Source organism: Canis aureus, chromosome 8, assembly GCF_053574225.1.
Source record: "Canis aureus isolate CA01 chromosome 8, VMU_Caureus_v.1.0, whole genome shotgun sequence".
Taxonomy (NCBI): Eukaryota; Metazoa; Chordata; class Mammalia; order Carnivora; family Canidae; genus Canis; species Canis aureus.
The window spans coordinates 68,025,236-68,050,662 of record NC_135618.1 but is presented as its reverse complement, the minus strand read 5'-3'; the positions used below and the strand labels follow the sequence as shown (position 1 = coordinate 68,050,662).

Genomic DNA, 25,427 nt, shown 5'->3' with positions numbered 1-25,427 from the left:
TTGGTCTCACTTAGGTAATGAGATTTTCCAAGTTCAGTCTTTCTGATCTTATCCCCCACTGCCCTTTCCCTGCTCCTCCCAGAATGAGCTCAGGATGTTCCTGGCTGGGAAGGTGGGCCTCAGAACCTCTCTCTGCCCTGGGCCTTACAGTGACACTTGCTTCCTGCTCTGGTTCTACAAAGGTCCTTATGATCTGTGACTATATCCGTGGTTCTATCAGTCCTGGGAGTTGCCCCCGCTGACCTGGGCCCTTCTCACTGGCACCCAGGATCCAGCCCCACCCTCCACCCAGCTTTGATGAGAGTGCAGGATCACTGCTGTAGGTCTCTTTGTCCTCCTGTGGTGGTCATGTACCGGCTCACAGACTCTCCCCATAGATCCTGGTGTAAGCTGAATTGTGTCCCCTCCCAATCTGTATGTTGATGTCTAACTCCCAGCAATTCAAAATGTGACTGCAGTTGGAGATGTGGCCTTTAAGAAGGAAATCAAAGTTAAATGAGATCTCTAGCATGGGCCCTAATCCAACATGAAGAGATAAGAACACAGACATCCACAGAGGGCAGACCATGTGAAGACACAGGAAGAGGATGGCCATCTGCAAGCCATGGAGAGAGGCTTTGGAAGGAGCCAAACTTGCTGAACCCATAATCTTAGACTTTCAGCCTCCAGAAATGTGACAGAATAAATTTCCATTTTTGGAGCTCCCCAGTTGGTGGTACTTTTTACAATAGGCCAACAAACTAAAACTGATCCATTCTTCTCTCGTGGGCTAGAGCAGGGGGCATGAGGCTCACTGGTTGTACAGTAATTATGTTTCAGTCTCTCGAATTAATTTATGAGATCCTCCTGGGTAGGAATCACAACTTCCTCATTTCTATATTCTTGGGGCCTAAGAGTGCTGTAACTGGCATGGTAATTTCAAAGGCAAAAGATGGAATAATCTTTTTTTGCACAATCACCTTCAAATATCAGTAAAATGGAGAGTACAGAAGTCACATACTCTGTAAACAGACCCACTAATTAACCATCAGTACCAGTTCTGGTTGCATAACAGAAAGGGTCATGAGGCTTAAAGATGTTATCCCCTTGCAAGTCACTGGAATAGGGAAGGTCAAGCTTTGGCCCATGTGGCCACAGCCTTGACAACATTGATACCTAGAGTTGATGACTTCAAGCCAGTACTTCCCTCTGGCTCTTAATTCAAGATGAGTCAATTCACCAAAACTGAAAGACATTAAGATCTAGCATACTCTATCACTCTCATTTTTCTGTTAGAGATAGAGGCATAACTCCACAGAAATGGAGAAAACACTAAAGTGGCCTTTTGGAAAAGCCCGCCAAAGCACTAATTATGCCCACAGAATGGGGGCAGTGGAGTGGGCCAAGAAAGGACAATGCAGGGGTTAGTTAGGTGTCAGGGCAGGATATAAGCCCTGATTTAAAATAGTAAAGTGCGTTTACAGAAATATCCTTCTCCATATCACAGAGGTAAGAGGTGGGGGAAGAACTGAAATACCAGAAACTATCCTCAGGAATCCAGTGACTGAGTCATTCAGCAAATGTTGATCCGTGCTAAACTGGGTGACTTCAGGGCAGCCCAGGTAGCTCAGCAGTTTAGCGCTGCCTTCAGCCCAGGGCATGATCCTGGAGACCCAGGATCGAGTCCTACGTCGGGCTCCCTGCATGGGGCCTGCGTCTCCCTCTGCCTGTGTCTCTGCCTCTCTTTCTCTCTGTGTCTCTCATGAATACATAAATAAAATTTTAAAAATAAAAATAAAAAATAAACTGGGTGACTTCATTTGCTTCTGTAACTCACAAGAGCCTGCTCAGGAAATGTGAATCTCAGGGACAACGGACAGCAGTGTTAGTAGCTTGCCTCATGCCTGGAATCCCATCAGAGCATCATCTGCATTAATACCTTCAGTCCTCACAAGTTCCCCCAATAGGTGTTATTATCATCTCTGCATCACAGATAGGGAAACTGAGGCTCCCCAGGTGGAATAACTAGATCCTCCAGCTCTTTTTGGCAGAACTGGCTAATGAATCCAAGAAGAGTCTGCCCCTCAACCAGCAGAGTCTACTGGTGGCGGTAATCTTCGTCCTGCCAACAGAATAGCTGCTTTAACCTTAACCCTTTATGTGTATATACAAAAACCCCATATATACACACACACAAACACACCCATACACACAACACACTCCCCTGTACACACACATCTTGTACATACAAATGCACACAATCCTGTAGACAGACACACAAACCTATACACACACACACACACCTGTACATGTACACTCACCTGGACACACACACATACAAACCACCACCACCACTTCTGTCCCTGCCCAGCAAGCCCAATTGACAATCAACCCTGGACAGTCTGCAGAGTTCTTTGATGTGGCATCCAAGAGTTCCCAATTCCTCTGTTTCTGTATCACTCATTACGCTGAAACAAACATGTGGTGTGTGTGTGTGTATATATATATATATATATATATATATATATATATATATATATAATGAGTGGAATGACAGCTCAGAATATATTCACAATGATCTTGCTGACTTCAATGATGTTGAAAGCAGAATAAATATAAATCCAGAATACATATATATAAATATATATTAAATAAGTATAAATTGTATACACACACACACAATGGAATATTACCCAGCCATTAGAAAGGACGAATAACCTACCATTTGCTTCAACGTGGATGGAACTGGAGAGTATTATGCTGAGTGAAGTAGGTCAATAGGAAAAGGACAAACAAAAAAAAAAAAAAAGAAAAGAAAAGGACAAACATATGGTTTCACTGATATAGGGAATTTAAAAAATAATGAAAAGGATTATAGGGGAAAGGAGAGAAAATGAGTGGGAAAAATCAGAGAGGATGACAGAACATGAGAGACTCCTAAAATGAAAAAGGGGTAGTGGAAGGGTGGTGGGCGGGGGGATGGGGTAACTGGGCGACAGACACTGAGGAGGGCACTGGATGGGATGAGCACTGGATGTTATACTATATGTTGGCAAATTGAACTCCAATAAAAAAATATACAAAAAAATAAATTAATTTAAAAAATAAATAACTGAGTGGAATAAATCAATGATTTTATCTCAGAATCTTTTGGTGAGGAATTCAGAAGTGACTTGGTTGAGTAGTTCTGACCAGAGTCTTTAAAGCCATAATCTGCATGCTGGACCGAGCTGGAACCCACTTCAAGGGTAACTCACTTATGGGCCTGGCAGGTCAGCACCAACCATGGCAGGATATCTCCAGTGCATGGTATGTGGTTGTGACTATCCTCACAACATGGCAGCTGGCTTTCCAGAGCAAGTGACCAAAAAGGGCAAGGTGGAAGCATCTTTGTCTCTTATGAATTAGCCACAGTCACACTCTGACATGTCCACAGTATCCTCCCGATTACCAGGCCAGCCCTGTTCATGGGGTGGAGAATATACACCATGAGCATGCTCTTCAAAGCTGGCTACGCCTACAACCACAATGTTGCTCTACTGAGAAGGTAAGCTGGGGGCACAAAGCCTTGATATGAAGGAGGCCCTGCACTTAACAGGTGCCCAGTAAAGTCGGCCCTCTCCCTTCTTCCTTTTGACCTGATCCATGAGACTTTAAGGGCCACCCCTGCTTAGACACCAACACTCCTTTCTCTGACCTCACCCGCAACCCCACTGCTACCCCCATGACTTACAGGAAATAAAAGGTGATAACTTCCAGTTTCCCACAGTTGGCAACTCTCTTCTGGGTCCTATACATCTGGCTGCACTGAAATGAAGGAGGGCTATTCCAGTGATTTAATGTGGCATAATAACCACCCAAAGGATTGGATAATCTTTTATTTTACTTACGAATCTGGGGTTGACTGGACTCAGTGGGGCAGCCCTTACTTGGAGTCTCAGGTGTTTGCAGAAAGACTAGGGCTGAGGTCATCCTGAAGGCTCTCTTCACAAGTCTCAGTTGGATAGATTCAAACAGCTGGGCCTGGAATGCCTCGAGCTCCCCAGATATTTGTCTTACTAGATACATACAAAGATGATAGGTGGGTAGATAGATAGACAGATAGTTAGAGATAGACATGACAGATAAAAGGGTGAATATGGATAGATGATAAAGAGATAGAGATAGGTAACTAGATGATAGATATGGAATCCTATATACTTACATAGAGACTTCCACTAAAACACTTACAAAAAAGGATTTGCATCTTCAAACAAGATTCTATAGAGAGGACAATTATTGACTCTCTTCTTCTGCTGGGTGTAGGAACTTTTTTTAAAAATAAATTTGTAAAAAAAATAAATAAAAATAAATTTGTTTTTTATTGGTGTTCAATTTACCAACATACAGAATAACACCCAGTGCTCATCCCGTCAAGTGCCCCCCTCAGTGCCCGTCACCCATTCACCCCCACCCCCGCCCTCCTCCCCTTCCATCACCCCTAGTTCATTTCCCAAAGTTAGCAGTCTTTATGTTCTCTCTCCCTTTCTGATATTTCCCACACATTTCTTCTCCCTTCCCTTATATTCCCTTTCACTATTATTTATATTCCCCAAATGAATGAGAACATACACTGTTTGTCCTCCGATTGACTGACTTCACTCAGCATAATACCCTCCAGTTCCATCCACGTTGAAGAAAATGGTGGGTATTTGTCGTTTCTAATGGCTGAGTAATATTCCGTTGTATACATAAACCACATCTTCTTTATCCACTCATCTTTCGATGGACACCGAGGCTCCTTCAATAGTTTGGCTATTGTGGACATTGCTGCTAGAAACATCGGGGTGCAGGTGACCCGGCATTTCATTGCATCTGAATCTTTGGGGTAAATCCCCAACAGTGCAATTGCCTGGTCATAGGGAAGGTCTATTTTTAACTCTTTGAGGAACCTCCACACAGTTTTCCAGAGTGGCTGAACCAGTTCACATTCCCACCAACAGTGCAAGAGGGTTCCCCTTTCTCTGCATCCTCTCCAACATTTGTGGTTTCCTGCCTTGTTAATGTTCCCCATTCTCACTGGTGTGAGGTGGTATCTCATTGTGGTTTTGATTTGTATTTCCTTGATGGCCAGTGATGCAGAGCATTTTCTCATGTGCATGTTGGCCATGTCTATGTCTTCCTCTGTGAGATTTCTCTTCATGTCTCTTGCCCATTTCATGATTGGATTGTTTCTTTCGTGTTGAGTTTAAGAAGTTCTTTATAGATCTTGGAAACTAGCCCTTTCTCTGATACGTCATTTGCAAATATCTTCTCCCATTCTGTAGGTTGTCTTTTTGTTTTGTTGACTGTATCCTTTGCTGTGCAGAAGCTTATTAATCTTGATGAAGTCCCAATAGTTCATTTTTGCTTTTGTATCTTGCAAGAATTTACTGTGGCTGCGTTCAAAAAGGGTGTTGCCTGTGTTCTCCTCTAGGATTTTGATGGAATCTTGTCTCACATTTAGATCTTTCATCCATTTTGAGTTTATCTTTGTGTATGGTGAAAGAGAGTGGTCTAGTTTCATTCTTCTGCATGTGGATGTCCAATTTTCCCAGCACCATTTATTGAAGAGACTGTCTTTCTTCCAATGGATAGTCTTTCCTCCTTTATTGAATTTATCTGTTTATCTGTTTTTGTGCCAGTACCTTTATCGAATTTATCTCCTTTATCTGTTTTTGTGTCAGTACCACACTGTCTTGATGACCACATCTTTGTAGTACACCCTGAAATCCGACATTGTGATGCCTCCAGCTACGGTTTTCTTTTTTAATATTCCTCTAGCTATTCAGGGTCTTTTCTGATTCCACACAAATCTTTAGATGATCTGTTCCAACTCTCTGAAGAAAGTCCATGGTATTTTGATAGGGATTGCATTAAATGTGTAAATTGCCCTGGGTAGCATTGACATTTTCACAATATTAATTCTGCCAATCCACGAGCTTGGAATATTTTTCCATCTCTTTGTGTCTTCCTCAATTTCTTTCAGAAGTGTTCTGTAGTTTTTAGGGTATAGATCCTTTACCTCTTTGGTTAGGTTTATTCCTAGGTATCTTATGCTTTTGGGTTCAATTGTAAATGGGATTGACTCCTTAATTTCTCTTTCTTCAGTCTCATTGTTAGTGTAGAGAAATGCCACTGACTTCTGGGCATTGATTTTGTATCCTGCCACACTGCTGAATTGCTGTATGAGTTCTAGCAATCTTGGGGTGGAAGCTTTTGGGTTTTCTGTGGACAGTGTCATGTCATCTGTGAAGAGGGAGAGTTTGACTTCTTCTTTGCCAATTTCAATGCCTTATATTTCTTTTTGTTGTCTGACTGCTGAGGCTAGTACTTCTAATACTATGTTGAAGAACAGTGGTGAGAGTGGACATCCCTGTCTTGTTCCTGATCTTAGGGGAAAGGCTCCCAGTGTTTCCCCATTGAGAATGATATTTGCTGTGGGCTTTTTGTAGTTGTCTTTTAAGATGCTGAGGAATGTTCCCTCTATCCCTACACTCTGAAGAGTTTTGATCAGAAATGGATGCTGTATCTTGTCAAATGCTTTCTCTGCATCTATTGAGAGGATCATATGGTTCCTGTTTTTTCTCTTGATGATATGATGAATCACACTGATTGTTTTACAAGTGTTGAACCAGCCTTGCATCCCAGGGATAAATCCTACTTGGTCATGGTGAATAATCTTAATGTATTGTTGTATCCTATTGACTAGTATCTTGTTGAGAATTTTTACATCCGTATTCATCAGGGATATTGGTCTATAATTCTCCTTTTTGGTGGGGTCTTTGTCTGGTTTGGTAATTAAGGTGATGCTGGCCTCATAGAATGAGTTTGGAAGTATTCCGTCTCTTTCTTTTCTTTCTTTCTTTCTTTCTTTCTTTCTTTCTTTCTTTCTTTCTTTCTTTCTCTCTTTCTCTCTTTCTCTCTTTCTTTCTTTCTTTCTTTCTTTCTTTCTTTCTTCTTTCTCTCTATCTTTCCAAACACCTTTAGTAGATTGGTATGGTTTCTTTAAACGTTTGATAGAATTCCCCTGGGAAGCCATCTGGCCCTGGAATTTTGTGTCTTGGGAGGTTTTTGATGACTGCCTCAATTTCCTCCCTGGTTATTGGCCTTTTCAGGTTTTCTATTTCTTCCTGTTCCAGTCTTGGTAGTTTGTGGTTTTCCAGAAATGCATCCATTTCTTCTAGGTTGCCTAATTTATTGACATATAGCTGCTCATAATATGTTTTTAAAATCGTTTGTATTTCCATGGTGTTGGTGGTGATCTCTCCTTTCTCATTCATGATTTTATTAGAGTCTTTTCTCTCTTCTTTTTAAGAAGGCTGGTTAATGGTTTATCTATCTTATTAATTCTTTCAAAGAACCAACTACTGGTTTTGTAGATCTGTTCCACAGTTCTTCTGGTCTGTAGTTCATTGAGTTCTGCTCAAATCTTTACTAATTCTCTTCTTCTGCTGGGTGCAGGATCTATTTGCTGTTTTTTTCTCCAGCTCCTTTAGGTGCAAGGTTAGCTTTTGTATTTGAGTTTCTTCCAGTTTTTGGATGGATGCTTGTATTGTGATATATTTCCCCCTCGGGACTGCTTTTGCTATATCCCAAAGATTTTGAATGGTTGTATCTTCATTCTCATTAGTTTCTATGAATCTTTTTAATTCTTCCTTAATTTCCTGGTTGACCCTTTCATCTTTTAGCAGGGTGGTCCTTAACCTCCACGTGCTTGAAATCCTTCCAAACTTCTTCTTGTGATTTAGTTCTAATTTCAAAGCATTATGGTCTGAGAATATGCAGGGGACGATCTCAATCTTTTGGTATCGGTTAAGACCTGATTTGTGACCCAGTATGTGGTCTATTCTGGAGAAAGTTCCATGTGCACTGGAGAAGAATGTGTATTCAGTTGCGTTTGGATGTAAAGTTCTATAAATATCTGTGAAATCCATCTGGTCCAGTGTATCATTTAAAGCTCTTGTTTCTTTGGAGATGTTATGCTTAGAAGACCTGTCGATTGTAGAAAGTGCTAGATTGAAGTCACCAGGTATAAGTGTATTATTATCTAAGTATGTCTTAACTTTGGTTATTAATTGATTGATATACTTGGCAGCTCCCACGTTCAGGGCATAAATATTCATGATTGTTAGGTCCTCTTGTTGGATAGATCCTTTAAGTATGATATAGTGTCCCTCTTCATCTCTTACTACAGTCTTCGGGATAAACTTTAGTTTATCTGATATAAGGATGGCTACCCCTGCTTTCTTTTGAGGGCCATTTGAATGGTAAATGGTTCTCCAACCTTTATTTTCAGGCTGTAAGTGTCCTTCTGTCTAAAATGAGTCTCTTGTAGACAGCAAATAGATGGGTCTTGTTTTTTTATCCAGTCTGAAACCCTGCACATTTTGATGGGGTCATTAAGCCCATTCATGTTCAGAGTTACTATTGAAAGATATGAATTTAGCGTCATCATGATACCGATTCAGTCCCTGTTCTTGAGGATTGATCCCTTGGACTTCTTTCTTTTACGGAGTCCCCCTTAATATTTCTTGGAGAACTGGTTTGGTGGTCACGTATTCTTTCTGTTTCTGCCTATCTTGGAAGCTCTTCTATTCTGAATGAGAGCCTTGCTGGATAAAGTATTCTTGGCTGCATGTTCTTCTCACTTAGATGCTGAATATACCCTGCCAGCTCTTTCTGGCCTGCCAGGTCTCTGTGGAAAGGTCTGCTATTAATCTATTATTTCTCCCCATAAAAGTTAGAGATTTCTTGTCTCTTGCTGCTTTAAGGATTTTCTCTTTATCTTTGGAATTTGCAAGCTTCACTATTAAATGTCGAGGTGTTGAGCGGTTTTTATTGATTTTTGGGGGGGAATCTCTCTATTTCCTGGATCTAAATGCCTGTTTCCCTTCCCAGATTAGGAAAGTTTTCAGCTATGATTTGTTCAAATACATATTCTGGACCTCTGTCCCTTTTGGCGCCCTCAAGAACCCCAATTAAAAGTAGATTTTTCCTTCTGAGGCTGTCATTTATTTCCCTTAACCTATCCTCATGATCTCTTGTTTTTCTCTTTTTCCTCAGTTTCCCTCTTTGTCATCAACTTGTCTTCTACGTCACTCACTTGTTCTTCTACCTCGTTAACCCTCGTCGTTAGGACCTCTAGTTTAGATTGCATCTCATTTAATTTATTTTTTATTTCTGCCTGATTAGATTTAAATTCTGCAGTCATGAAGTCTCTTGAGTCCTTTATGCTTTTTTCTAGAGCCACCAGTAGCTTTATAATTGTGCTTCTAAATTGGCTTTCTTACATTAAATTGTAATCCAAATTTTGTAACTCTGTGGGAAAGAGGACTGTTTCTGATTCTCTCTTTTGAGGTGAGTTTTTCCTTCTAGTCATTTTGTTCAGTGCAGAGTGGCCAAAAACAAGTTGTACTGGAAAAAGGAGAAAAGGAGAGAAAGAAAAAAAAAAGAAAAACAAAGGCGGAGGGGGGGCAAACAGAAAACAAAAAACAAGGGGAAGTATCCTCTGATTCTATATACTGTAAATCCCTCGACTCCCCTGGAACTTTCCAGGACTGCTTGGTCAATAACTTGCTTTTCCCCTGTCCTTCCAGCTGGTCTTCTGAGCGAGGGGCCTGCTGTGCTGATTCTCAGGTGTGAGCACTTGGGGGAGCTGCTCAGCCCACTGCCTGGTGCAGGGCTCAGTGGGAGTTGTTTATCCTGTGAGGCCCCAGGAGGAACAACAACAGTGGCAGCGGCCAGCTCTCCAGCTCTGGAGTCAGCTCCAGCAGTAACTACCGCAGCTCTCAGTGTCCAGAGGCCTGGATGCTCCACGGGTGGGGGCAGGGGCGCTGATCTGCACGGCTCAGAGCCGCCCAGCAGCAGGAGCGTCCTGGCTGTTCTGTGCTCTCCCAGCCTCTGCCTGTTCCGGGGGAGCGCCGGATCCTGGGCTGTGGCCCCCCACACCCTGGGCTCCGGGGCCTGCGCTGCTGGAATCGAGCTGCTGGGGCCCCGCAGCCCCCTCCGCGTGGAGCCGCGCCTCCGGAGCTGCTCCCGGGCTCCACCTTGTACACGCTGCAGGCCTTAAGGGAGCTCGGCCGCAGTGTGTGGTGTGCTCTCCTCCCGGGGCACAGGAGCTCTCTTAGTGTCCCTGGGAGCCTGAGGGCATCTCCGCCCCTCCTGGGGTCCTGCTCCAACTCCCTGCAAGCACCTTTCCGACCGGGAAGATTGGTGAAGCTTCTGCTTCTCCGGTCGGGGCTTTCCTGTCCTGGGGACATTTGCCCCACAGCCTTAGCCTTCTCCTCGCGGGGCCCCTCCCCCTTGGATGCTTTTTATTTCTTTATTTTTTTCCCCATTTTCTTACCTTTAAGTATGATATAGCATTCACTGTAGCATTCCAGCTGTTCTCTCTTTAAATCTCAGGCCGAATTTGTAGGTTTTCAGGATGAATTGGTGGGGACAGGTGACTTGGGGACTCTACTCCTCCGCCATCTTGCCCCTCCTCCCCACGTGTCCTCCTTAATGACTGTCACCCAGTTATCCCATTCCCCCACCCACCTCCCCTTCAGCAACCCTCAGTTTGTTTCCCAGATTTAAGAGTCTCTCAGAGTTTGTCTTCCTCTCTGACTTTGCCCTATTCAGTTCCCCCTCCTTCTCTTATGGTCCCTTGCATTATTTTTTTATATTCCATATATGAGTGAAACCATATTACATATATATATAATATATATCATATATAATTATATATTATATATTATTATATATTATATCATACTATATCATTATATGATATAATGATTATATCATTATACATTATATCATATATAATTATATATTATATCATATATAATTATCATTTTTTAAATTTTCAATTGACTTATTTCACTTATACTCTCCACTTCCATCCACATCAGTGTAAATGGTAAGTATTCATCCTTTGTAATGACTGAGTAGTATTCCATATATATAATACTATATATATAATTTTTATCCATTTATCTGTTGAAGGACATCTCAGTTCCTTCCACAGTTTGGCTATTGTGGACATTGCTTCTATGAACATTGGGGTGCAGATGCCCCTTTGTTTCACTACATCTGTATCTTTGGTTTAAATACCCAGTGGTGCAATTGCTCGGACATAAGGTAACTGTATTTTTAACTTCTTGAGGAAGCTCCATAATGTTTTCCAAAGTGGCTATACTAGCTTGCGTTCTCAGAGGGAGAGGGTGCCCCTTTCTCCACATCCTTGCTAACATTTGCTGTTTCCTCTCTTGTTAATTTCAGCCATTTGACTGGTGTAAAGTGGTATCTCAGTGTGGTTTTGATTTGTATTTCCCTGATGACAAATGATATGGAGTATTTTTTCATGTGCCTATTGGCCATTTGTATGTCTTCTTTGGAGAAATGTCTGTTCATGTCTTCTGCTCATTTCTTGACTGGATCGTTTGTTTTTTAGGTGTTGAATTTGATAAGTTCTTTATAGATATTGGATAATAGCCCTTTATCTAATATATCATTTGCAAATATCTTCTCCCATTCCATGGATTGCCTTTTAATTTTGTTGACTGTTTCCTTAGCTGTGCAAAAGCTTTTGATCTTGATGAAGTCCCAATAGTTCATTTTTGCTTTTGTTTCCTTTGTCTTTGAAGACATATCTAACAAGAAGTTGCTGTAGTCGAGGTCAAAGAGGTTGCTGCCTATGTTCTCTTCTAGGATTTTTATGAATTCCTGGCTCACATGTAGGTCTTTCACCCATTTTGAGTTTATCTTTGTGTATGGTGTAAAAGAATGGTATAGTTTCATTCTTCTCATGTGCCTGTCCAATTTTCCCAACACCGTTTATTGAAGAGACTGCCTTTTTTTTCCTTTGGACATTCCTTTCCGCTTTGTCAAAGATTAGTTGATCATAGAGATGAAAGTCCATTTCCGGGTTCTCTATTCTGTTCCATTGATCTATGTATCTGTTTTGTGCCAGTATCATGCTGTCTTGATGTTCACAGCTTTGTAATATAGCTTGAAATCAGGCATTGTGATGCCCCCAGTTTTGGTTTTCTTTTTCAACATTCTGGTTCCGTATACATTTTAGGATTATTTGTTCCAGCTCTGTGAAAAATGTCAGTGGTATTTTGATAGGGATTGCATTAAATATGTAGAATGTACTGGGTAGCATAGACATTTTCACAATATTTATTCTTCCAATCCATGAATATGGAATGTTTATCAATCTCTTTGTGTCTTCCTCAATTTCTTTCATAAGTGTTCTGTAGTTTTAGAGTACCAATTCTTTGCCTCTTTGGTTAGGTTATCTATCATAGTTATCTTATGGTTATTGGCTATAGTTATCTTATGGTTTTTGGTACAGTTGTAATTGGGATCAATTCCTTAATTTCTCTTTCTTCTCTCTCATTGTTAATGTATAGAAATGCAACTGATTTCTGTGCATTGATTTTATATCCTGCCACATTGCTGAATTGCTGTATGAGAACTAGCCATTTTGGGATGGAGTCTTATGGGTTTTCCACATTAAGTATCATGCCAGATGCACTCTGAGAAGGTCACCTTCCAGGGATAGCTTGAACCTAATAATTAGGTGTTGTTTGCTGTGAGGTAGGTTTGGGGGTAAGTGACTCCAATCCTGACTTGTTTTTTCTTTTTTATAACTTTAAGAACCTTGACTTTGTAGAAGAATACACACCAGCTACAGATTAGGAGTAGGTATTCCTCAACTTCAGTTTGTCTGACTTTTTTCAGGATTTCTTTCAGGTTTGCCTCCTTGGCAAGCATATCCCAGAGGTGCCACTGAGTTTTTCTCACTGCATCTTATAGGGTGATTTGCCATCATTTCCTCCTGTTCCTGATGATGCTTACTGGTCAACTAGGGCTCCACTGTATGAGTTGCTCTTTCCTTTTGGTAACTCGTGAGTGTTTCAGCATTAGTACTCTGAAACTGTGTGAGTGTCCTCATCAATTGTAATCTATCTCTGTATTTATCTCCACCTTTGTGTATTTGTTTTCCTATTTTATTCAAGGGGTTATAATCTCTTCTTATTGTTAGTTATCATGATACCCAAATCATGCTTTATGGGTGGGTGAAGCCCCTCAAGCTGGCTCTGCATTCCTTGGACATGTCCCTATCACTGTGTAGCACAACCTGCTCCAAGTTCATCATGTGCTGTCTCAGAGTGGAATCAGCCATGTATCTGAGAAGCTCTAGTTCTTTTTAGTGGAAAATGACATTTATAAGCCAAGATTTGGATACAAGGTGTTCTTAAGGCTCTTACAAAGTCACCGTTTCTAAGAACTATCTGTGGAGAGAGGTAGGGGAAATGTGTTTTTACACACAGAGACAAACATTTCTACCAATCTATCATCTATCTATAGAAAAGCAGGACTTTACATTGACACCCTCACTTTCAATCTCTGACTATATAGGCTTCTTTTGGTTTTCTCCCTTTCTAAATCAATGACTCCCTACTCTTACGGTAAGAAACTCCTGAAACCATTTATCATTAATATATTTACTTATTTGATAAATCCCCCCCATGTAACTAATCCCTACTCCATCCCTCAACACTCATGAATACCCCCACAATTTTACTTGGGTTCTATACACTGTATTTAGGCTCTGGGGGCTCTTACCAGCCACGCCTCCATATGGACACCCTTCTCACCTAGCTTGGGCTCCCACAGCCATGCCAGAATGCTCCATGTGGACACACTCCATGTGGACCCCCTCCCCACCCTACTCAGTCTCTAACTTGGAGTCAGGTCACTGTGACTCGCTTCTCTGTCCCTGACCTCCAATGTGAGGCTACCCTCTCGCCTGTGCCCCACCTATGGCTTAAGGACTGAATTATCTAGGAAGGAAAACAAAGGAAAAGGAGAGGAGAAGCGAAAGAAGGGGCTGGAAGGGACAGTTGGAAAGGAAGAATCCTATTCATCTTCTGATACCAGCTGAAACAGACAAATGCTTTTAGCCTTTCTTCCCAAACAACTGGACAACCAACCGTCTCTTATTTGATGTTCATTGTGTCAGGACAGTTGGGAGCTGAGGCTGGAACACAAAGACAAATATGTTCGCTGCCTACCAGAACAGCAGGGAAGAGGACACGAAAATATTAAATCAAAACTAATAATATAATACCAAGTGCCTCAATCAAGAGATATAAAAAAAACATGTGATCCAAAACCTGTAGAATTAAACTAGAAATATACATTCTGAGCAATAGGCAAAGTCACAGTAGATTAACTCTCACCTATCTTAACTGAGCACATCGGAGTTCTGAACAAGCTCCATTCACCCAGGGACTGTAATGGTCAAAGCATTCATTCACTGGCTCTTACTCATCAGTTCTATAGATTCCCCCTTAATGTGGATGAAGCCATGTTAATACTTTTGTAAAGAGATGTTGATTGACTTGCTAAGTGTAATATTCAATGTAGAATATTCCAAATAAGACATGTGATATAAATGTCATTACCACCACCACCACAATAATTCCTGTTTCCATTAAAGTTTGTTGATAAAGTTATATTCTAGATCAACACTCAGGGTAGTAGATGGTACAAACTGGGGGTAGTCTGTGTGAAACAGATAAACTGTGTCTACATGTCTGGCACTTATGAGCTACTTCCTTTATTCCCCATAATATATAATGCTCTACACAGATACCAGAGAAAGCTAAATGAATGTGTGGAATCCCTAGTCATCTGTCACAGGTTGTACATGAAGCCCACCTTCATTTCTGTTCTGTTTTTTTTTTATGATAGTCACAGAGAGAGAGAGAGAGAGAGAGAGAGGCAGACACAGGCAGAGGGAGAAGCAGGCTCCGAGCACCAGGAGCCTGACATGGGATTCGATCCCGGGTCTCTAGGATCGCGCCCTGGGCCAAAGGCAGGCGCCAAACCGCTGCGCCACCCAGGGATCATTTCTGGGGTTTTTAATATATTTTTTATTGAAGTTTGATTTGCCAACATACATTGTAACACCCAGTGCTCATCCCGTCAAGTGCCCTCCTCAGTGCCCGTCAGTCACCCCATCCCCCCACCTGCCTCCCCTTCCACTATCCCTTGTACATTTCCCAGAGTTAAGAGTTTCTCATTCTGTGTCACCCTCTCTAATTTTTCCCACTCATTTTCCCTTCTTTCCCCTACAACCCCTTTCACTATTTCTTATATTCCCTACATGAGTGAAACCACATAATCAAAGGAAATTGAGGTCTCTGGTGTTCTGGGATAGTTTCTTGAAGAACAAAAGGAAGTCCTTAGGGAAAGTCAGGCTCCATTTACACTCCCATCTCTTGGCTCAACCTTGAGAACAATGGGCTTTTCAGGTTGAATAATCCCTTGAGCATTTAATTTCAGGGGGATCTGCAACAGTTAAACAAGTATATGAGAAACGACCATGAAAATCCAGCTAACAACAGAAGCAAAGCAGGCAAGATATATGAAAGACAATAATGCATTACAAATATATAAATACTACTTATAGATTCATATATCTCTGATTCTTTAAAATTATTCTGTAAGTTGTCAAGACTGGAGTATGTAAGCATTCATCCATCACTCATTCAACAGAGTATCTACTGACCACCCACTCAGTACCAGGCTGGGGACAAACTCATATTGGTTTATATACTTTTATATTTAAATTTTAAGTAAAAAGGATGAGTATTTAAATTTAAGACAGATTCTTACCCATTATGGCAAACAATTTTGAAAAGTGAGAGAGATAATTTTGTATACGTTGAAGCTTGTAGGCCATCCTGAGTGTTTATTACACATTTTATCATATGAACATCTACACTGATAAACATCCTGTACTCTCTCCCATGGAAACATCCATCCATGATAACAGACTAGCATGGAAAGGGAGCACAGCCTGACTGGAGAAGGTGGAGCCAAGTAGCTAGGATGGCCTGGACCATGGGACTCCTTCACATCAGTCAGGCATGTTTCACACCAGTGACTCTCAACCTTGCTTGCACTTGAGAATCAGTGGGGACACATTTAAAGCCATTCTCTGGGTGAATTATGTTAGAATATAGGATTTTTAATGAACCCACTGACTTCAGAGTAAAACCAAGGTTGAGAACCATGGTCACAATAGTGTCTATAAATTGTAGTGGAGAAGAGCATCATTCAAAAGTCACATCATGGTTATCACCACATTGCACATCATGATTGTGCACAACGTGTTCCTTTCCTTTCAGTGGACTTGAAAGAGATTTAAAACACTGCTCAAGATCAAAGGACTGTGCATAATAATTTCATGTGAACTATACTGACAGATGACCCTTATGGTTGGGCGGTTATGAATCACAGATGTGGCACTCAAGAGCTAAAGGACCCTTCAAGGCCACAGATGACTCTAATAGATTACTGGGCTGATAGAACAAATTACTAAGGATAAATGAGCACATTCGCTCACAAACACACACACACACACACACACACACATCTATTTCATATCTCTTAGTTAAAAAAAAACCAATAAAACACTATTTATGCAGAACGTTATCTCTCTGACCTGTGTTTCTTTACAAGGTTTGAAGGAGAAGTTCTGCAGGACCCTAACAAGGGCAAGTTTCATGTTCATGATCGCAAACCTCATTCCAATGCAGTTTCGGGGTCCAGTTCCAAAAGGCAGGTATGTATAAGGATTTATGCTGTCCTTGTTCTTCCTACTGAACCTGGCTCCACAATGGAAGTGGAAAACAAGTTTAGTTAATCATAAAGACCACAAGAAGTACATGTTTGGGGTTCTCAACCAGGAGTATATAGGAAACTTTGATGGGTTGTTTACTGTAATCCTGCTATGCTTATTCTGCTATGACAATTGTAAGCTACAGGTCGTTGGATTCCCCTTGCCCTATGGGAGCATTCAGTCTTGCTGAGGACATGACATAAAGCTGTTGAAAAGATTTACCTTAGACAATAGAATTATATTGAGGGTGGTGTGATGTTCACACTTTGAAAGGCAAGCAGGAAATGAGCCTGACTGGAGGAAAGGTAGGTTGATGCCTCCATTCCCACTTATGTTGGTCACATGCTCATAGAAAAAGGAAGTAGAGAAATGCCTCCTATGTTATACCATTGTTATTTTTCCCTTCACATCCCTACACTCCCTGCTAGGACCATTCCCAACCACTTACACGGAAAAGATTTTCACATGATTTACATGGGCACGTGACGCTACTCCACTATAATGATACTTAGATCTATGTATAATCATTATAATCATTGAGTTTTTGTCTATCTGTTCTAAGACACTATAAATTCCTTTGGGGTTAGACCTATGCTTCATTCAAAATTCATTCCTTGGGATCTCTGGGTGGCTCAGCGGTTTAGCGCCTGCCTTTGGCCCAGGGCATGATCCTGGAGTCCAGGGATTGAGCCCCACATCGGGCTTCTCTCTGACTGTGCTTTTCTCTCTGCCTGTGTCTCTGCCTTTCTCTCTCTCTGTACACACTTTCATGAATAAATAAATAAAATCTTTTTTAAAAATTCATTCCTTAATACTTATATTCAGGACACATGTGGATTTGGGAAAATGATAATGGCATTTAGGTGAGGTATTATTTAAACTCCTTTTATCATGAAGAACATACTGAAATGTTTACATGATATGCCTTAAAATAATATGGAAAACAGTAAAAGAATTATAATGGTGTGTGGATGGAGTAGCTGATATGGGTTAGTAGTTACTAGGCAGGTGGTGGGCATATATAAATTCATTAAAAGTATTTCATAGACTTGTGTCTATATAATGTTTGTGCATGTGTCAAAAATTCTCTGCAATAGGGGAGACTGGGTGGCTCAGATGGTTAAGCATCTGCCTTTGGCTCAGGGAATGATCTTCACGTCCTGTAATCAAGCCCCATATTGGGGCTTCTACTCCCTCTGCTCCTCCCCCTGCTTATGCTTGCTTTCTCTCAAACAAATAAAATCTTTTTAAAAAATTATCCATAAGGGGTACCTGGGTGGCTCAGTTGGTTAAGTGTCTGCCTTTGGCTCAGGTCATGATATTAGGGTACTCCAGTGGAGCCCCACATCAAGTTCCCTGCCCAACAGGGATCCTGCTTCTCCTTCTGTCCCTCCCCCCTGCTTGTGCTCTCTCTCTCTCACTCTCTCACTCACTCTCTGCCTATCTGAAATAATAAATAAAATCTTTTTAATTATTCATAATTGATATTTTTAATACATGGATTTCACTACCTGGCACAGTTCCTAACACATGTAGGTAAGCACTTCCTCTCATGGCTGAATGAATCATAAACAAGTACAGAAGTGATCACTGGTTTCTGTTTGAGAAGCTATAGGAGACTGAACAGCTGAACTTGTAGGAGCCATCAGGTCTCCTGGTCCAGAAAACAGATGACTTGGTCAACTCTAAGTTCTTTCAGCAAGTACTATGTGTAGACGCATTGCTAGCACTAAGGACACCATGAGCCCAGAAAAGAGCTCTGCTAACAGGGACTTTTAGTCGGGGGCTAAACATCTAGGTCTCTAAAAACTCATCCAAATTTTGCCCACCAATACAATAAACAGGAAAGCATGGACTTTTGCAGAATTCAGGCTTACCCAAAGCCAGACTCTGCTCTGAATTCCCAGAAGAGAAAACTCAAGACCCCTCCAAGGAGGATGTCTAAATGGCTAGAGAACAGATGACCTCACTTTGGATAAATCCCAGATACTAGAGAGATGAGAGATGCTTAGAACTGCAACCACAGACAGCACAGGACCTATCAGGTCTCCAGCACACTCTGTCCTCAGGCTGCTGCTCCTCCTGCCAGGGATGTGAACTCTCAGCACCACAGCCACTGTCCTCACACTATACCTAGCGGACATGGTGGCGCAGGGTTACAAACACAGAATGCGAAAATCTAAGGAGTAAATCCAGAGAGCTAAAGAGGACAGAAACACTAAAGTAACAAAAAGTCCCATTTTCTTAATTAAGATAATGGTTAAGTATATTATGTATATACATATAATCACAAACACAATTATGGTACGTTGTTTATAATTTACTGTTACATTAACTCAGTACCTCAAAAATATATAATGCCATCTTAACTTTTAAGCTTCTATATATGCATAGAAAAACATCCACAAGGACATACATCACATGATTAATAATCCTGATATATTGTGACTGGTGATGATGTTAATTTTCTTTATTCTCAACTAGAGTTTGTAAAATTTGGACAATAATGTTCATTTTGTAACAAGAAAAATACTTCTAAGAATAAAAAAATGTACAAATAAATCATTGTACCACCACACGATTGTCATCTATACTAAGAAAATACAGAATATCCTCCAATATGAGGGTGGGTTCCCCTTTGCAGGGTTCCCTGTACCTTTCAGGTCGGAATTCCTCAGGCTCTGGCCAGAGACTCTGGTCTCGATGAAGAGTAAAGGTTGGCACCATCACCACTGTCCCTTTGGGAATGAACACACCACTGATTTCCACATCTTTCTTACAGACCCTCTCAAGTCTACCAGCGATTGGGTATAATCGGAGAGTTTCATTCAACACCATGTCCAGATATTCCATCTGCACAAGGGCATCGTAAGTGGGCAATGCCTGGAAGGAAAGAAACAGATTTTGATAAATTGAGATTTGGGGGCAGCCCGGGTGGTTCAGCTGTTTAGCGCCACCTTCAGCGTAGGGTGTGATCCTTGAGACCCGGGATCAAGTCCTGCGTCAGGCTCCCTGCATGGAGCCTGCTTCTCCCTCTGCCTGTGTCTCTACCTTCTCTCTCTCTCTCTCTCTCTCAAATAAATAAATAAATAAATAAATAAATAAATAAATAAAATCTTTTTAAAAATTGAGATTTGGGATCAAAGTTCAATGCACTGTATATACTACTACTGAAGTATTAGGAACACCTAAGAATCATGTATTTTGGTAAAGAGTATTTGTGGACATTTGAATGTCTAGCATGTCCTTTGATCTACTCAATGGCTCACTGACATGTGAGTCATAGACGTAAGCAGCAATAGTAATGACTGGGGGAGACCACTATGACGATCTCCTACACAGGGCCTGAAATCCTTCCCACTACCAGGTAATGGTTTTTCTTCCTTGTGTGAACAAAAGTGACTAATAGAGTGTGACCCTTGACCTTTTTTCTACATTTTTTGTTTAAATTTATTTTATTAACATATAGTGTATTATTAGTTTCAGAGGAAGAATTAGAATTAGAACTGACTGCTCAGTTCATATAATACCCAGCGCTCATTACATCAAGTGCCTTCCTGAATGCCCATTACCCTACTACCCTAACCCCTCTTCCACCTCCTCTCCAGCAACCCTCATTTGTTTCCTATACTTAAGAGTCTCTTATGGCTTGTCTCTCTCTGTTTTTTTTTTTTTTCATTTGTTTTTATTGAAGTTCTATTGGCCAACATATAGTATAACACCCAGTACTCATCTCATCAAGTGCCCTCCTCAGTGCCCATCACCCAGAATCCCAACTCTCTCTCTGTTTTAATCATATTTTCCCTTCCCTATGGCCCTTAATCTTAAATGAAATCTGTTGAAGTCTTTTGTTCCTTTCAAAACAGGGGCGACACATCTGTATCATGAAAGGAGAATGTGCCACAGAAAACTCCCCTCTTCCTCATAAACTGTCCTAGTTGAAATATCCTGCCTTCCTAGTTTTTCAATTCTATTTACAATATTTGGAGAAAAACACTAAATAATTTGGGGAGACACTACTTTCTTTCAACGCAAATGGGGCAAGAGAAGGCTACAATTGGATGCTACCAATTGTGGGCACACAATTTCAGTTCTAGGAAAAGTAATACAGGGGATCAGAACCCTGTTCTAAGCCCCACCCTCTGTTGCTGGAAGGGTCTCCTAGTTGTCACTTTGGAGGCTCACTGTTTGCCAAACAGGCCACTCCAGACCCAGGGGTCAGGTCTCTTCATAAGAAGGGAACTTCAGGATGGGCAGAAATCTGAAAACAGTGTGGGCAATATATGTCTATCACTTGCTGCTTTGTGTAAGTCCCAACATTGTACAGATTAGAGGTCAATCAGGATCCAAGCACTTGGCTCCTAGCTTGAATTCTACACTACTAGTTATGTGATAGTTTAAGAATGTCATATTGTCTCTCTATAGCTCAGTTTCCTGACTTGTTAAATGGAAATAATAGAGTTGACACTTCATAGGGTGTGTAGTAGAAAGTAGTAGAATCATACACTGCTCACCCAGGATCATGGAGACCCCCATATTTCCTAGCTCACATGAACTTACGGGAAACCATTTTGCAAATGAGGGGTGAACTGATGAGATGTATGTAAGTCTGGAGCCAAACATTTGAAAATCAAGTGAGTAACACATAGTTCCTTATTACCAAGCAAACAATAAGTCCCCAGGTTCTAGATAATGCAGGTATAAGAAAATGGAGCCTCTTTACCTGGTATCACCAATAACTGTATGGAGCAGAGACTCACTCCCAACTTCTGCTAAGGCCCATATCTGACATGCGAATGTGGAAATAGGAGTAAACCTTTTTATGAAAACCTACTAGGTTTGAGGGCTAATCTGTTACTGAGACATAACCAAACCTACACTGACTCCCTTCTTCAGGTATAACCCCCTCACCTTATTGGGGAAAGTCACATCAATCTCCTCCTGCAGTTTCTGCTGGACATCAGGGTGAGTGGCCAATTCATACATAAGGAAGGAAAGAGAAGTGCTAGTGGTCTCATAGCCAGCAAAAATAAAGATAATAGATTGGGCCACCAGCTCCAAATCAGATAGAGCTAAAAGGAGAAGAAACACATTTTAGCTATAGCAGGTGAATGTAAAAAAAAAAACAAAAAAAAAAAAAAAAACCACACTTTAGATAATGAGAAGTCCATTTGAAACTCCCAATTCCCTTGGGGAAAATGTAAAAGCAATTCAGAATCAAACTCAGAGTGGTTTGCACTCTGATGTCTATCTTACAGAGCCAGAAAAGCCAGAAGTTATCTTGATCTGGTTCTTCCTATGGTCTATACTATTCTTGGCCATCTGCTCCTGCTAGTGCCACCCTCCGCACCAACACAGATAGGTAATTTCAGGAGATGGCATTTCTGTCTAACGTACATGGTGTTATCAGCATGACCTTTGGAGGATCCTAAAAGTACTTCAGTCGTAAGTAACATGGGATACCATTCTCCCCCAGGAAAATTTATATTCTTCTAGCTAAAAGAGAACTTAAATTTATTTAGAGAGTTTGTGATACTAAGACTCAATTGTCAGGAAAAAATGAATGATCTTTCATCCAAACATATTTGTGGAAAGTGAAGAGAACAATATTGTCTACTGATAAATTCTTGTTGCTCAAAGAGCGATCCATGGACCATCAGCATCTGCAGCATCTGGGAGTTTATTAGAAATGCAGAATCTCAAACTTCACCCTAGAACTATCGAATCAAAGTCTGAGCTTTCATGAGATGTGGTGATTTGTGTGAACAACCTAGCTTGAGAAGCATGGATTATACCTTTCAGAGGTCTTAGCTAGTAGAAGACCTGGCACACAACTTCGCAAGTGCATGATCTCCAATATGTACAGAAACTACAACAGACAAAAAGCTAGAAGAGTGGTGATGGAACTAGGATAAGTAATGCCACCATTGAGCAGAAGAAAGAATGTGTCAATAGCAGGGTATAGGCCAGCATGAAATTTAGACAAACTGAATCCAGTGAATGGAATTAGCAATACTTATTCAATCATGGTCTGAATGTCACCCCCCTTAATGAATGGCCCCACTATGAAGATGTTGGCATATCCTTTGATTTTCTCCTGGCAGAAACTCAGCATGGTCATGCTCTAATCTCTTTAATCAGAACTGTATTAGGACATTTAGATACTAAGAGCACTGACCTACCACAAACACATAACTCAAAACTAAAAATAATATAAAAAGTACAAGAAAAATATACAAAATTCTGATTTCCCAGTCATACTTTGTTATGCTGCCCTAGATAATTCAACCATCATATTCTTGCCCTCCATTTCCATGGATCCCATGATAATAAATGTTTAGGGCTGTGATGTCCAATTGGTAGCTTCTTGCCGGTATGGCTATTTATATTTAAATTTTAATTAGATATATTAAATACAGTATAAGATTCAGATCTCAGGGTGCTTGGGTGCCTCAGTCAGTTGAGCATCTGCCTTTGGCTCATGGCTCAGGTCAAGATCTCCGGGTCCTGAGAACGAGCCCCACATTGGGCTCCCTGCTCATCAGAGAGCCTGCTTCTCCCTCTCCCTCTGCCTGCCACTCCCCCTGCTTTTGCTCTCGCTTTCTGTCAAATAAATAAATGAAATCTTAAAAAAAAAGATTCAGATCTCAGTGACACTACCCACATGTCACATACTGAATAATCACATGAAGTGGTTCTGTACAGGACCAAGCATATATAAAATATTTCCTTCATCACAGAAAATAGTAGAACTACATAGATAGATAGATAGATAGATAGATAGATAGATAGAGACATTAGTTATACATATATATATATATATATATATATATTAGTGGTATGATAGAGTAAGCCCATCCTTTTTCTCTAGAATCAACTGTTATATTCAAGAATTTTGTGAGATGACTGTCAAACCATAGATAGCTTGAATTTAACCAAATGGAAATATATCTGTCATAAAAACAACTATAAATCAAGCCTCCTCTTTTCTTTCAAACACAGAGATCATAATTAAATTACTGGTTATGGATAGATATACAAATGTTTATGTTGGTCAGTCCTGTGTAAATATATTTGATGTTCTTAACTTGGCTCACTGAGAGGAAATAGAAGCAAAGAAACCCTAGTAGCAATGAGTACTGGGGGATCCCAGATTTTGGTTTCTAAATACTATTCTCACTAAAAAAAAAATCAGAGTTTCTCGGAGAAATGGCTGATTCCAAGGCTCGTCAGGGGAAACAAAAGAGAAATCTGGAATGTCTCACACCAGAATGCAAGGAAATGCTCAGAAAATAATATGGGAAAAGGATACAGATACTCTATGTGCTATAATGGTGGTTACACATCATTATACATATGTCAAAGCCCATAAAATGTACAACTTTAGGGGTAAACTGTAATGTAAACTATGGATTTTGGGTGGTAATAATGTGTCATTGTAGGTATATCGATTACGACAAAATTACCATATTGTGTGGACTTTTGATAATGGAGGATGCTGTATGTAGATGGGGCAAGAGGAATATGGGATAAATCTCTATGTCTTTCAGTCAATTTTGCAGTGAACCTAAACTGCTATAAAAAAATAAAGTCTATTGGAAACATAAAGAAAGAAGAAAGAAAAAAGGACACAGGAACCCACTAAAAAGGGCTTCCAGAGGAAAAATCTGAGAGAATTGGAGATCTAAATAAAAAACGATGTAAGAGGGATCCCTGGGTGGCTCAGCAGTTTAGCGCCTGCCTTTGGCCCAGGGCGCAATCCTAGAGTCCCAGGATCAAGTCCCACATCGGGCTCCCGGCATGGAGCCTACTTCTCTCTCCTCCTGTGTCTCTGCCTCTCTCTCTCTCTCTCTCTCTCTCTCTCTCTATGTCTATCATAAATAAATAAATAAATAAATAAATAAATAAATAAATAAATAAATCTTAAAAAAAAAACGATGTAAGAGACTAAGTTAGTAATATAAGAGATCATACTGACATATATAAATAAACAAATACAATAAGGAATGGAAAGCTCACCCTAACAATGGACTATCACTCAGAATGTAGAAGAATGGTGGAAGTAGAAAATCATTATTTTGTGACCATCATAGTAATAATGGTTATAGTCAAAGATCATCTGTGGATGATAAAAGTAGTAGGGAACAGTTTAAGAGAAACACAATATGCACAAAGTCACAAAAGCATCCTGCACCAGTTACTACCTAATTACGAAAAGGAAAAAAAAAAAAAAAAACTTCCAGTAGACTAAGCCAGTGAACACAAATTTAACCAAGTGTGTCAAGTTAAGGTCACCAACACTGGGGCCATGTGCCTCCTGATGTAATGAATCCTGATGTGAATTTCCAGGCAGAGGTTCTGATTAACTGGATCTGGATTAGGCTGCAGGATTGACATTAAAAACAAACTCCCTGGGGATCCCTGGGTGGCTCAGCGGTTTACCGCCTGCCTTTGGCCCAGAGCGTGATCCTGGAATCCCGGGATCGAGTCCCACATCAGGCTCCCTGCATGGAGCCTGCTTCTCCCTCTGCCTGTGTCTCTGCCTCTCTCTCTCTCTCTCTCTCTCTCTCTCTCTCTGTCTCTCATAAATAAATAAAATCTTAAAAAAAAAAAAGAAAGAAAAAAACAAGCTCCCTGTGGGAGACCACTGATTGTTTGCCTATCATTGCCCTTCAAGCTTTGAAAAAACTTGTGGACTTGTTTTCCTGGAAAATGCTCTGACTACCATTTGTATCTGAAC

The 25,427-nt window shown here is 40.7% G+C and overlaps 1 protein-coding gene across 3 annotated transcripts in view; it reads right to left on the bottom strand.

Moving 5' to 3' along the window:
• Window positions 1-14,491: 14,491 nt before the first annotated feature.
• LOC144319578 (cytochrome P450 3A12-like) overlaps window positions 14,492-25,427 on the bottom strand; it is a 79,512-nt gene continuing 68,576 nt past the window's right edge. For all 3 annotated transcript variants that reach the window (XM_077907887.1, XM_077907888.1, XM_077907889.1), the window contains 4 exons: window positions 21,599-21,759; window positions 19,344-19,570; window positions 16,511-16,673; window positions 14,492-15,351 (listed from right to left, as the gene is read on the bottom strand). In XM_077907887.1, coding sequence (XP_077764013.1) covers window positions 15,256-15,351; window positions 16,511-16,673; window positions 19,344-19,570; window positions 21,599-21,759 — 647 coding nt within the window. In that variant the 3' untranslated portion in view covers window positions 14,492-15,255. The remainder of the gene's footprint in view (window positions 15,352-16,510; window positions 16,674-19,343; window positions 19,571-21,598; window positions 21,760-25,427) is intronic.